The sequence below is a fragment of the Pagrus major genome, chromosome 22 (assembly GCF_040436345.1).
Source record: "Pagrus major chromosome 22, Pma_NU_1.0".
NCBI classification, from domain to species: Eukaryota; Metazoa; Chordata; class Actinopteri; order Spariformes; family Sparidae; genus Pagrus; species Pagrus major.
Genome location: NC_133236.1, coordinates 26,649,296 through 26,664,549, shown reverse-complemented (window position 1 = coordinate 26,664,549; position 15,254 = coordinate 26,649,296). Strand labels below are relative to the sequence as shown.

At 40.1% G+C, this 15,254-nt stretch overlaps 1 protein-coding gene across 1 annotated transcript; it reads left to right on the top strand.

Moving 5' to 3' along the window:
• Positions 1–6,600: 6,600 nt before the first annotated feature.
• Positions 6,601–13,547, top strand: enpp5 (ectonucleotide pyrophosphatase/phosphodiesterase 5). Its single transcript, XM_073492754.1, has 4 exons — positions 6,601–6,841; positions 8,132–9,036; positions 9,575–9,751; positions 10,665–13,547. The coding sequence occupies exons 2-4, from the start codon at positions 8,157–8,159 to the stop codon at positions 11,066–11,068; spliced, it is 1,461 nt and encodes a 486-aa protein (XP_073348855.1). The 5' UTR covers positions 6,601–6,841; positions 8,132–8,156; the 3' UTR covers positions 11,069–13,547.
• The last annotated feature ends 1,707 nt before the right edge of the window (positions 13,548–15,254 follow it).

Here is a 15,254-nt window from a genome sequence, read left to right as displayed (position 1 = left end):
AAAAGAATCAGATCGCTCACGGATGTCTCATCACTAATCACTAAGATAGTTATTCAATGTTTTTTCTCTCTTGATACCCATTCAGATACCTCATCTGCTGATACAGCGTGCCAAGGACACCTATCTTGTGTATCAGATTCGTGCATCACTTGCAAAATACTGTGAATCACTCACTTTCCTGCACCAGAATAACACTCAGTGGACGTCCGTAACAAGGTACAAACCGAGCAGCAGAGGCTCCAAAGGGCGAACCAAGTGTAGAGCCACCAAGACTGTCGCAAACTGGTTCAGAGGAGTTGAAAAGATCAGACGGGTCTTAATTTTTTGTTTGTCTTGTTTGTTTTTTAAAAAGGATGAGGATATACTTTGGGATATCTCCAAGTGTAAGTTTTCCCTTAAAGTTAAAACACAAATTCTTGCAAACTCTCGTGCCCCTTTATGGGTCAGATATAGGCCCAATCCCAGTTTACCTGTTGCACCTACTGCTTAGTCGTACACTTACATTTTGCCCCGTTCATGCTCGGGGTAGGATGTCCCAAATTCTTACTGGGATAGAGATTGGGCTGAAGTGTTAGGGCTACATGGGCCGATGTCTTGGTATGACAGTCCCACATTTTGATGTGTTCAGGTAATGAAGGCGTGTTAAGAACAACTGAGTGCGTAAAAGGGTATTGAAGGGTTGTCCAATTACATGAGGGGAGATTCAACCACTGCCCCTTGTAAGTCTGATCTGACGGGCAAGGGGGCAGTCAAAAACTAGGGGTAGAGGTAAAAATTGGAAACGGGATTGAACCGTAGTCGAAAAAATGGACGCGGACATTCATGTGGTTCTGTTTATACGACATGAGCTGTCTCCATACAGGGACATGTTTATATGAAAATGATGAAATCAAATCTCACATACATCTGCAGCCATGCGGATACCAAATGTATAGATGGTTAAAGCTCGGGTTGGTACGTTATTTCAGAAGCATTTTAAGTCATATTTGAAGGAAATCTCTTCACATCCTGAATGAGAAAAAGAAAGAAAATACCCAGAGCCTGTGGATGTCGCAGGCCTTTGTCCAACTGTGTCATTTAGATCAAATGAAATGCACCTGCCTGCCTACGTGCCTACGTGCACTCTGCCTTCTCATTGCCAGCACCAGAATCTTCCATAAGGTTCAGTCAGAGACTTTTCTCTTCACCTCTGAGTGGACATATTGCTAAAGCTAAGCGAGCTAGTCGCACAAGAACGTCAGTGAAAGTACAGCCACATTTCCAAATACTAACATACTGGCTTGACAGGACTGAGTACCAACAACAGCCATGTGTTTTGTATGTAGACATGAGGTAGTTGGACACGGCTGGCAAGGACACTGACGAGTGTGTTCATGTGTTCTGGAGGAAAGGCTTTGGAGGGGGTCGTGAAGGGAGGGGACAAGATCTTCTGGTTGGTTTCTACAGTCTGACCAGCCTTAACTTTACTGCCAAGGGTCATCAATTTCTGATCTGCAGGTACCTTCTGGCCGGCCAAAAGTCAGCTCAGATTGACCCCAGTGTCCTAAAATGATCTCTCTGGGGAGGAAGTGACGCTCTCAGTGCTCTCCTGTCGCTATGTTGTGACTTCTGGACAGAACTTTAATCTGAACGTAATCCTAACCTCATGTATGGCACAGGTACATGTTTTTTGTTTTGTTTTGTTTTTTTGCACCTCTCCAAGTTCTTCACACCACTGTAAGAAATTGGTGCTTCAGTCGCACCTATCCTTCTTTCACAGGACACAAAATCTGGGTCTGTTAGATTGAAGAGACCGGAGAGTCCAATTGTCAGAACCTCATTTACCTTCGGTTTAAATCTGAGAAACAACTCCATTACTTTCACGAAGGCCTTAAATCACTGCTCATGCATCAACTTGTCCCATAGCTCCAGTGTCCCTCAAGCTTAAATGTAGGGCTGCAGCTGATATTGATTTTGTTTCATTACTGATTAAACTGGTAATTGTTCTTTTCATGAATCAGTGAATCATTTACTCTTTGAAGTGTCAGAAAATGTTGAAAAATTATCATTAACAATTCCAAGGTGATGTCTTTGTGGTTAAGCAGTGGTGTAAAAAGTGGATCATTTAAGAGGCCGTCAACAAATAATTTTTTGTCATTGAAAAATAATGATGTAATCAAATTATCCAATAGCTGCCAATTAATTTTGAGTCCGTTAATTAACTGACTATCTGACTCTACTTGTTAGATTTGTAGAAGCTGTTTTGCCGTAAATCAAATCAGACTTTCTGGAATAACTTTGTGCGTTTGCTATTTACAGATTTCACAATACAATATTGTGTACATCCAGTTGTATGGAAACTCTTCAAACCTTCCCTGGAACAATAATAATCTAGAACTTCTTCTATAAAACAATGGTCCTCACCATATTCTACTATGTCACAGAAAAAAACATTCGACAAAGAAATTAACAAAAGCATCCTCCGCATTCTTGTGTAACATCACAATAGACAGACAGAGGGAGACTAATCTCACAATAGACAGAGCTTTCCTGCCCAAACAAACAAAACCCTTCATTTCTACATGGATGTTGAACAAGTCAACCCCAGAACACACAGGAGCAGGTAGCTTGATGGCTGCCACACATACAGATTCACCCTGTCAGCTAAATGAAGCGAAAACACAACAAAGAGTGAACACGTACAACACATACATGCATAAAAGAAAAACACAAAAGGGATCCACGCTCAAGAGAAATAAATCCCAAAAATACTTTATTTTCTTTCCTACTGAGAGCACATGGAGACAAAACTGATCACATAATGATTACGTACGAATAATAAAAACATGTGCACCATATATTCCATATTTAGGCTTTAGAGATTGAGAGTCTACAGTGAAAACGCTAACAAAAAGCTAACATCAGCATGCTAACATGCATACAATGATAATGCTACATGATGAGGGATAATTCATATCATCTTCACCATCTTATTACAGCATGATAGCATGCTACCATTGACTAATTAGCATTACATAGTTGACCTGATGATGGTGGTGGTGGAGGAGCAGGAGGTCGCCATAATGATAACAAGTCATCCTGAGGGGAACATGACTGCATCCAGGAGCTTTTGAGACATTTCAAAACCACAGATATCATCTTGCTGGTGGCGTTACACTAAAAAAAGATTACGTCACAACACTGACTGATTTTGATGGTATACATTTTCCATATTTTGTTGTCACACACTCTCAGTGTGAAGAGTTACATTTAATTTTGTCTAGTTTTTTCTATGATGATGTCTGAAATGCATTATCTTTAATATTTGAATAATAAACACTTGAATAAACACATTATGTTTATGAAGAAGTTCCACCTAACTTTATAAATAGATAAACACATACACGTAAATGTATGTTATATGATTCAATGGAAGATTTACATATAATTAAAACACTTTAGATTAAATTAAGGGTCACCAAAGTCAGACGGATTCATCTTCTTGGGGCATCAAAAATAGTTTGGAGAACAATCCTGGTCCAATTTTCAGCATCCACACAAATGTGATGTGAAACCTCCAGTGCACAAACACTGAGCAGGGACTGGTGACGTGTGAAACATCTTGTGTCCAGCAGTCAAACATGTACACATTTTTAGGATTTTAATGTTTTTCTTTCTGTAATAACCATGTCAGACAGACATTAGAGGATTTGTATGTATATGCCTTATGTTTGTAGATGTGTGAAGGGGATCTTTAAGAATAAATGGTCTTGATATGGTGTATATCAAGATATACAGTCATGGTCAAAAGCTCACATCAGACTTTCCCATTGTAGCGTTTGTGGCTAATGGGTGTATCAAACAAGCCCTATTAGAGAAAGTCACCAGCTGTTGACCTTTGACAGCTGTTAGAAAATTTGATTGACACAACTTTCTATAATCACCAAAAAGAAATCGTGAAATCGTTCACGTTCACTGTCGTAATGTATATTTTTGACCGGGCAGATTTGGTCAGATATTCAGAAGACCGATTGTAAATTGTTGTAATGTTACAACAAAAAACATTGTTGCTATCATAGAGTAGTGTAGTAGAGTAACAACACATTTGATTTATGTAATGTAATGTGTGTCATTTCTTTAAATTATAGTTGCCCTTAAATTTCTCACAGTGAATTAATGAGTCAGGTCCTTGCCCGGAGGCTTTATGTGTGGGGTTTCTTATAATAACTCTTTGGTTAAATGTTTCTTTAGTTTATTTTAAATAAGTCTTTAACCTTATATTTGCCTTTGTTGCCAGTCAATTCAGCTACCGCACCAACCTTTCTGTTTAGCCATCTGCACAGTGCTGTTAAGTGAAAAATGAATGCAGAATTTGGCCAAACCAGTGCTATAACTCAAACTAGTAAATTTGATCTCAACATCTCCGGCCTTGAAATGTCTCTCCGGGGGCTGAATGTGAGGGTTACAATAGATTTTAAGATTGTTTTCATTGTGCTCGAAAGCTCATAATGGCCCGTTGCTCCACGGTATCAGATGTGCTGGGCCCTCAGGGGAAAGCACTGAGCAGCTTGTAGCATTCATGATCTAAACGGGCTCTATGTGAATCTAATTACAAATCAACCCATTCAATCTTTGTTTTAATTCGTGCACATAAACACTTTTTTGTTGATCCCACTTCTTTCAGACAGACTTTTTAAATTTAGAGTGGTGTTGGACCACCATGAGCCTCCACAACAGCTTCAGTAACCCTCTGAGGGTCTCTGAAAGTCTAATTAACTGATTGATGGAACAAGATTATTGAAGATATTCCTCATTTAATGCTTTCATGATTGTGATGGAGAGAAATGTCTAACATACTCTTATAAAAATCTCCCATAGTGGCCTGTATGGATGGAAGCATCTGCTTATGCACCCGTCTGTCAGTGAGATACATGCATGATTAAAACTGTCCATAATCATTGGTGCCCAGCTACTAAGCTTCATATTGGCGAGGAGTCTGTGCAGAGCGCAGAGGATACTAAAACACTCTGTACACCCGGCTGCCGTCTGGAAAAAGATACAGAAGTATTCAGACTACAGAGCAACTTCTCTCCTCAAGCTGTGAGACTCCTCAACTCATCCTCAACACTCCACCATGAAACGTTAATTTTTGTGACTTGATTATTTTTAGTTTGTTTACAATGTTGTGTTGTATGATGATAAACTATATATGTCATGTGTCATAATAGACCATATCAACCATTTAAAGGTTAATTCTCGCCCTTGGAAACAGCAAGCAGCAAACCATCGTATCTCAAGGTCCCTTTATTAGTTATTCCATCAGCAGCCCAGTTGTCTCAGTACGATAGATGTTCGATTTCCCTCTTTTTCCTCTTCTCATCTCTGTTGGTTTAAAAATGAGCTTCTCGCCTCGAGGTCCATTTATTAGTTGTGGAGCTTTCAGTCATTATCATGAATCATACAGAGATGGAAGAGGTACTCAGATATTGTACTTATGTAAAAGTCGCAACACCACAGTCTGGAAATACTCTGTTACAAGTCATGCACTCACATTTTTACTAGAGTAAAAGTCTAATTTCACAACAATGTATATTCAATTTACCTCCGCCCAGGTGGTTATGTTTTGTTTGTTTGTTTGTCACCTGGATTACACAAAAACTACTGAACGGACTTCCACGAAACTTGGATAGAGGACGGGTCTCGGCCCAGAATAGACCCAGTTAAATTTTGGTGCGAATCTGGACAAAGGAACTCTTTTTGTATCGCTTTCTTTAACCTTGTGAAACGTGGTGTTTTTCAACATTTTAGGTAAAATCTTGATGAAATAAATCTGGTGTATTTAGGTGACTGGAGTACAAACAGGGACTGTTGGGCCTTGGTGGAGGTATGCTCTCTACTGAGTGCCAATCTAGTATTGGATTATTATGTATGCATTAATGTGAACATCACTAATGTTTAAAGGTAGAGCTAATTTCAACTACTTTATGCTGGGTAGCTCATGAATCATCCCCAGGAATCAAACTTCTATCTTGACACATCACATCATCATGCATTTGTTTATTGATCTGAACCAATAAAATGGACATTAATTAAGATGATGCATGAGAGTGTTGAGCCTCAGTAAATGGAGGAGCTCGTCAGCAGGTCAGAAATATTCTCACTGTCACCATGCAGCGTCATTATTGAGATGCCATCTTTATTTCTAACACAATGAGTAGAAACAGACTCCTGGCTGCTTTTCAGAAAGAGCATGGCTGCCACCTTGTGGACAATGTTTGCCACTGTTTTTTGGGTTTTTTTTGCAGGGCGGCTGTTGCAGTGCACTTCTGTAATGTAAAGAAGGAAAAAAATAGAGCAACACTGTCTTTGAATGTCTTTATTTGCAGCAGTCCAGTCTGCAGAGGATTACTGCGGGTGCAGATGTTTTGCCTGAACATCTGTAAATGTGACACACATGGACACAATCACCAGGCATTTTATTTCTTATTTATTTTTTTAATCTTAAATAAAAATGATTGTCTGTCACCTGACTGACACCATCGTGTCTATTTATAAAATCACCCTCCCCTCCCCTGTCTCTCTCTCTTCCTCCTCCCACCTCCCCTCCTCATCCCACATTACGTCATCGCTGGATTTTTTTGGGGGGGGTGCAGCTCTGAGGCGAAGCATGCACTTGCAGGAAACGCTGGACAGCCTTTTTGTCTTCAGATGATCTTGTTCGGTTTAATATCCGTCGTTAAAAGAAGCGACAGAGGGGACACACGCACGGACACACAGCGGGGTATAAGGCGGGACTTCCTCCGGGGCTGTTTATCTCGTCGTGCAGCGCAGAAGGCGAGCCAGTGCAGGATCCGATAACAAGGTAGGCTTGTTGACAGCAACACAACATTCAGCCTGTTTTGTTTTTTTCAATTCGTGCGTTTGAATTCCTTCACGTCGCTCCAGCTGGTCCGCTCGTGTGAAATTGGACCCGGTGCCGGTGCTGTGTGCTGTTGCAGCTGTTAGCTGCGCAGCTCCAACACCGAGGAGCCTGTTTCCTCTTTATGTGACTGATGTCATTAAATAGTTTGTTTGTGCTTATTATTATTATATATCCAGAGACAGAACTGCCCTCCTGACCCGTGATGTCTTCACTGCTAATGTCTCCTGTCTGGTTCCTGTACTGTAGAGCTGGATTAAAATTCATCTCAATATCCTGATACGACACTTGTTATTATGGGCTGGAATTTGGGCTATTTTAGGAATGTGACTGGGCTTTAAAGCTGAACTACGCTGATCTTAAAGTGAATTTAATTTTTACTCTAATGCTGCAGCTGATATTTTTTTTATTATTTCTTCAACTATTGATTAGTTTTTCCAATAAACTGATTAATGATATGATCATTTAATACCCATCACGTATTAAAAAATCATCAAGTTCTCAGAGCCATAGGTGACATCTTTGAATGTCTATTTAAGTCTAGCCAACAGTTCAAAACCCAAAGATATTAATTTTACAATGTAATACAACAGAGAATCACATATTTAATCGGGGGGTAACGATACAACTATCCAAATCAATATATCGATCCAATAGCATCGATGCAAAGTGAAAACATCGACTCATATCGCCGATATCGTTAAGATACACCTTTATTTTGAAATTCCCATGGCAGGTCTGTGTCACTGTTTCCATCCATGTGCAGCTCCTTTCTAAGCAGTGCTTTGTTTTTTATTAAAAAGAACAGATTGTGTTCCATTTAAATATCTGGAATCATTGATAAAATAATATTTCCACTGACGAGTTCAGTAATAAAACTGTCAAATCATATTTGAGTTTCTTTTTGTAAGTTGATATGAACGTTACTGATTGTGTTAAATGGACATATGATATCATCTCGTATCGATCGCAGGCCCCTGTATCGAATTGAATCGAAATCGTATCGTGGCAGACTTTGTGATATCGGCAACTATCGTATCGTTGTCCAAAGAATCGTTATAATATCATATCGTGATGAAACTTGTGATTTACAAAATTTACTAAACCAGCCCCAGATCCTAATCAAACAGACGAATGTGAGCACGTTTGTCTGCATACTTTTGTCCAGATAAGAAAGGTTAATTGCTTCGCCTCACTCAGTTCTTCCTAAGAAGTTTTTGTGTGTGTTCGTAGGTTGTCTCGTCACACACACATCACAATGCTGGGCCTGTTGCTGCGAGGAGGCTGCAGTCCTCTGGTCTGCCTGTGGGCCCTGCTGCTGCCTCTGGTCTCTCTCAGTCACTTGAACCAGCACGGACACAGGGGCCACAGTGCGACGGACCGGCCCAAGCTGCTGCTCTTGTCCTTCGACGGCTTCCGCTGGGATTACATTGACCGGGTCCCAACGCCTAACTTCAACAGCCTCATGGAAAAGGGGGTGATGGTGAAGCAGGTGGAGAGCGCCTACATCACCAAAACCTTCCCCAACCACTACAGCTTGGTGACGGGGCTGTACGCTGAGTCTCATGGCATCGTGGCCAACGAGATGTATGATCCCGTTCTTAACCGCTCCTTCTCCATGGAGACGGACAGTATCTATGAGTCGCAGTGGTGGGAAGAGGCGGTGCCTCTTTGGGTGACCGTCCAGAAAGCTGGAGGCCGGAGTGGGGCAGCGATGTGGCCGGGGTCTGACGTGAAGATCCACGGCATGTACCCCAATGAATTCCTCCAGTATAACGCCTCAGTCTCCTTTGAAACCAGAGTGGAGCGGATCATCGAGTGGTTCTCCGCACCCAAAGACGCAGCAGTGGATTTTGCAGTTCTGTACTGGGAGGAGCCGGACGAGAGCGGGCACAGCCTGGGACCTCAGAGTCCCCTCATGGACGTGGTCATCGCCGGGATCGACGAGAAGCTCGGCTTCCTCATGAACGAGCTGAAGAAGGCGGGGCTGTACGAGAAAGTCAACCTGATAGTGACCAGCGACCACGGCATGGCACAGCTCTCAGCTGATAAGATCATAGAGCTGGATGTGTATGTGAGCAGAGACCTGTACACCTGGGTGGATAAGAGTCCAGTGGTGGGAATACTGCCCAAAGAAGGTACCACTTTAAAACATGTGTCACATCCAATACTGTCAATGAACTTGATTAAAGAAATTAAAACTTTCAAAAAGTTTCATCAGAAAGTGAAGAAATAGCAACTTTGAAATCATGATTTCTATGTATTTTTTTGCAGAAATGTCTACAGACGTTAGCATGCTAACCACCCAAACCTTTCCAGTGTAAACATTAACACTCCCCTGATCTCTGAGCTCCCAGTCTGAACCGCTAGCTGCACGGCTAACTGAGCTAACGAGTTTACGACAGCTACAGTTAGCAGCAGTTTGTAGTTACTCTGGTGATCTGTAGCCTTCTATTTGTTTTGTAGTATGACTTTAACAGGTGGCCGATTCTACCCTTGTAATGTATGTACATTTTAGGAATATGGAGCTTAATTTAGAATATTTTTGGGGAGTATTTTCTTCAGTTATAAATACATTTTGGATTAATTTCTCCTACTTATTCTGCTTCTTATCCTAAAACCAAATCTTTGTATCTGTGGACTTTTTCTACCGTTGCTTTATCACCTGTCTTGCAGGGAGGCTTGAGGAGGTTTATAGTCTGCTGGTGGATGCAAACCCCAACATGGTGGTGTACAAGAAGGAGGAAATTCCTGCACACTTCCATTATCAACACAACGTCAGGATCATGCCCATCATCCTGGAGGCCAAGGAGGGCTGGACCATCATGCAGAACAGGACCGGGCCCTTCATGTGTACGTGTTTTAAACCTCAGTATTCAGAGTTACTCTATCCAGTTGTTTCAAACGGCAGGTTCCTACTGCTCTATTAATAGCCTCTCAGGAGATTTATTTTCAGACACTGAACCAAAGCTAGCTCATGTTATACCAGCTGTAATTAACAAAGAAAGCCAGATTTATTTTCCCTAAAAACAGCAGGAGTGTGTGTGTGTGGGTTTTGGATGTTTGCAGTGCAGTTATTCTCCTTGATCCAATTCAAATCAAGCAGGTATTTTTTTCAAACGCCTCCTCCTCAGACTCTCAGATCTCAAACTATGTATGAAGGAGGGCAGAGTTTTTTCACTGCAGCCACAGATTACATCATCTATTCCTCATCTCTTGATAATCAGTAAGATTACCTCGTTGAGTCTGCAGCTGGAAGGAAAACCTGATGATGTGGTGTGAGACTGCCTGGATGGATATATGTAGTATTGGGTTGCAACAGTATGGGTACTTAAAAGTCAGAAGTCTGAGATACTGTACCTGATTAGATGGTAGTTAAACCCACTGATGCCGCGGTCACAGGCATCGCTGTTAAACTGTATTGATGTGTGAATCTGGTCACTTCTTCAGGGATGAAATAGCACTGATAGATTTTAGGAGCAGCAGTTAGCCAGTCTTAACTTTCATCGAATGGCTTTGTGCTTGTGTGTTTTGATGTAATTTTTTAGTCTTGCTCGTGCGCTGCAGTGATTGATTTAGCAGTAACCAGTTTGCCGGGGCAAGCAGTGATGGTAGTAAATCATCTGAGAGAGCAGCAGTGCCAGTTTTCATAAATCTCTAAACGAAAAGTGATGCCTGTGATTCATGGTGACGTCTCTAGAATAATAATAACAGTGCAAGAATAATTACCAATGTGACTAATGTATTTCGTTTCTTCTCTCTCCAGTGGGAAACCATGGCTATGACAACACCTTACACAGCATGCAGCCGTTGTTTGTGGCCCACGGGCCGGCCTTTCGCCAGAATTACGTGAAGACCTCCATGTCCGCTGTTGACCTTTACCCCCTCATGTGCCACATCCTGTCCATCCGACCTCTACCAAACAACGGCTCCCTCTTTAACGTGAAGGACCTGCTGGCCGAAGAGCCAATTCAATCCACGCCCAGCCCCCCTCCTAGGGTCAAGGAATACTCCTATGCCCCCGTCTGGGGTTCGTTCCTCGGTGTGTTGTTGGTGCTGGGCTTTCTGGGAGTCTACATCAGACAAATGACCATCAAACAGATGTACCCACTGAAGCACAAAGGCTGGGAGATGTCGCAGCCCTTACTGCAAGAGGACTTGCACCTGTAGCTGAAGAAACGGGAAATGACGGCCGACGTAAAAGAAGAGGAGGTATTGCTCCCCAAGGTAGTCCGCTCTGTCCAGAAGCATCCCCTGAACACCTCCCTTACACGACTAAACACCTTTGTGCTGCTGTTTATATTGGTTTGAGATCAAGGGAATGTAATCTCACCTCCTAATCATGTATAGAGGTGCACTTTGCTTGCTTGAGTGTGAGGGAAATGTTCCAGGGTGTGCTTCTGATGCAGGCTTAATCAAGATAATAAACCTTTACATGGGCTTTATAGTAGCTTTGCTTTGATTGTGAAAATTTACCCAATATCATCTCATTGTTTTCATTGTAATTTAATAAGTAAAGCTTCAAAGCTTAGAGTGGAATTTAAACCTGGCAAGTGTGAGCCTTTGTCGGCCAAAACCATGACTTGAATAACATGAGGGTGTCAGTGTGCTTGAAATGAACCCCTTCGCCTGAAGGTAGAAGCGTTTATAGCTGAAGGTGTGGTGAAAAGCCAGCCATCGTAGAGGGGAGACAGAAAGTAGGGCAAGAAGCAATAACTGCGCACACTTTCAGACAATCTTTCAATCGACGGCATTCATGGTGTTGCGCTCATTTGCACATAGGAAAGCAAAAGAGCTTCAAGGTCAAACTCTGCCTACTTTCCCCCTGAATACACACCTCCGTGAAGTGGACGTGAGGTCGGATTGTCAGGTTTGTTACAAAAAATGGGCAGACACAGCTCTGCCACCATCAGTCAGGAGTGGAGGGAGGGTAACATGACGTGCCAGATGGTTTCTTGCACAGTATCATCTGCGTAACAACGCAACAAATCATGGTTTGTTACACAGAACCATCTGGGAAGTCCTGTTTGAAAACTGTTGGGCAAAAAATACAAAGAAGAAGAGGGCTTCAGGTGGAGACAAAAGCCTTCAGTGCGTTCTTTGCTCTTCTTTCACTGAGATATATTCTCCAGCTCTGATATAACTGATGCGGCATCTATGTGAACCTCTGAGGAGGTTGCAGTTGCATCTCTCGCTGATCGTCACGTCTAAACGACGCCAGGAGCTGCCAGTAGCTCCTCACAGGACACCGATTGGTGGTTCGACTACAAGCACATAGATTAAAGCCTGGCGAGATGGAAATCCAGCTGCCTCCTCAAAGGTCTCAGATGCCGCCCAAAAAAACGACTTTGTTTGAAGCACACTGACACCTTTACTCAGTAGCAGTGGTAGTGAGATGTGGTTTATCCGGCCTTCGCAGTAAGCCTTGTCAGGTTTTTGCCACCAATTGTTCTACTTGTGGTCCGAGCGCTGAATTATACGTTATTTGAAAAATGCTGTGATTAATCAGAGGAGTATTCAAACCTCATCTCGTTCCTGGAGGTCGGCTGAGGTCGGTATCTTTTATGAATGTTACTCGGAAGCAGGTGTCCCACTGAGGTTTTCACTCGATGTGCCAGGGCCATCGCTCATATGTGTAGGTCGTTCCATTGAGCCGATCACATCACGGCCTCGCTCTTTAGTAGTCAGTTACCATTTGCCTTTTTAACTTAACGGAGATTATCTCTCTAAGGTGTGCAATCGTCCGTGTGTGAGTCCGTTTTTATTTGTAGAGTTTGAGGGCATTTTTTCTGTACAGATGATCGTGGTAAACCCTCGTCTTCATACATTTGACTGTCATCACCATGGTCATTTGTTGGTGAAATGTGAAGTGCAATTGCTACTGGTCAGTATTTCGTCATAGGGATTTTAAAAGGGTTTTGTTGTTGCTCTGGTTGAGAAGACTATTTTGGCATGACTTGCAAGAACCGTTCCCCTGATTTGCACTACTAGGATCGAAATGAAACAGAACGAAGGGGACAGTAGTTGGATGCTTTTTAGGTGATGTATAATTTGCACTTCTTGTTCGTAGTTGCTATTTGAAATTATATATATAGTAAAAAAAAAAAAAAAGTTAGGCGCCTCTTACCAAAAAGCTTTTCGGTTAGCGTAATCATAGAAAGTCAAGTAGAAATCCAAAATCTGCAAATAAAATCTAATATTTTTCCAGCATCGTTTAAGAAAAATTTGGTTCAATTTTCTCCTTTATGCTTTTAGATGCACTGACTAATAACTGTGCCCCAAAAAAATGACAGACAACACTGTGATAGATACTTTTTACAAAATTTAAATTCATAAATTGAAAAAGCATTTGTATGGAAAAATTGTTAATTTTCTGATAATTGTCTTATTTTAATAAAAGAGGAAGTGTGTCTGATCATTTTCCCCTGACTTGTTGACAGATAAATGAAATATAATATATTTAGAAATGATTTACTTGGAATTGTTACTAAAGAATAATAATTATTAGATGAGGTTTTTTTTTCTCAGTTGATTATTAACTTGGATTTGAAATATGGAGATTTAATATGATTTACAAAGTAACTATCTTTTTGCCATGTTGATGCAATTAGTCTTCTGAAATTAAAGGGACTTCTGTGAAACTAAACAACTTGTATATTTCTTTTCTGTGTGTGTGTGTGTGTGTGTGTGTGTGATACCAGGGCCTTTACACATTTTATTGGTCCAGAACATTTATGTATGGGGCACATGCAGGTGGCTGCTGATGGACCTAAGCACCATGTTATTTTCACACCACATGTGGATACCAGATAATAAAAATAAAATTAATAGAATATAAAACTGTGGTGAGAAAAAACAGTAAAAAGAAAAAATAATTGGGAAGACTTTATAATAAGCATAATTAATAAATTGTACATTTATAGTTAATTAAACACGAGTTCTTTCACTTTTAACAAACAAAGAAAAGATTAAGCAACATTTATAAACACCAGTTGGCCGTCCAAATAATGTTTACAGATTAACTACACAGTATTGAATAACATTTACAGTTGCTTAATAAATGGGTTATAAAGCATGTCATTGTTTATAACTATTAAATACCTATCAACTTAAAAATATATATATATTTTTTAAAATATATATAAATAAAAAATATTCAAAAAAAATATTACCTTGCCTCATTTGATTTTAACTTCTTATCCTCAAATCATTTTCGTACAGCCCCTTAGAAAAAAGAAAAATCAGAATTTAAAGTAAATATTTAAAGCAACATTATGTAGAAATTGGCATTTTGTACAATTTTTGCAACACCACTTTCATAAAAACAATACGCAGGTCTGTAACAATTTGCCAGATGTAAAATCATTACATCATAACAATGTTATGTGTTGAAACTTGTGTGTTGAAGTAAACATGTGTGATCCTACAGTCACTGGCTGAGACAGAGACACCATTCATCCTGCAACAACACACTGTACCATCAAAATGATTTTTGCATTATGCAATTATTTCTACACACCATAACATTTTTGTACCACATGTGGATACCAGATAATAAAAATAAAATTAATGAAATATAAAACTGTGGTGAAATGGCAAAAAAAATGTTAACACCTTATAATCACCGTCATTAATAAATGTTAAATTTCTAGTTAATTAAACATTAATTAATAGTTAATTCATTGATAAACAATTAAATCCTTTTATAAACCATTTATTGAGTAATTGTAAATTTTTTTTTATAAACATCAACTTTATAATAGCCATCAAAATAAAGTTTATAAGTGAACTACACAGTATTTACTAACCATTACTAACTATAATAAGCATCTTTTGCAAATTTACAATAAACAATTGCTAAATAAATGGTTTATACAGCATTTCACTGTTAATTAACAGTGTAATAACTATAAGTATACTATTAACTTTAAAAGATATTCTTCTTCCCCTCAAATCATTTTCATACAGTCCCTCAGAAACATGAAATATCATAAATTAAAGTGAATATTTAACATAAATAACAAACGAAGCGAATCAGTTGCTTCAAAAAAAAAGTGAACTAGTCCTGAAAAAGTAGTAGAAAATGTAAAAGTCAAAGGCAAAACTTAAGAAATGAAGTTAAACTGTCAAAATTGTCCCAACATTTTATTTTCACACTGTGACTGACATGAAGAATATGTAAAAATATAAAATACAACTGCCCTGTGTGTATCTGCTCTGGAGGTATTACGCGTAAATGGAGGTGTCCTCCCTGCCAACATGTCCTTGAAGGCTCAGGCCTCAGCTCCTGCATGAATCACTTGTTAACTTGCAGGATCAAAGGTCTTTTATGAGTTATCGCTGGAATTTGCCCAGG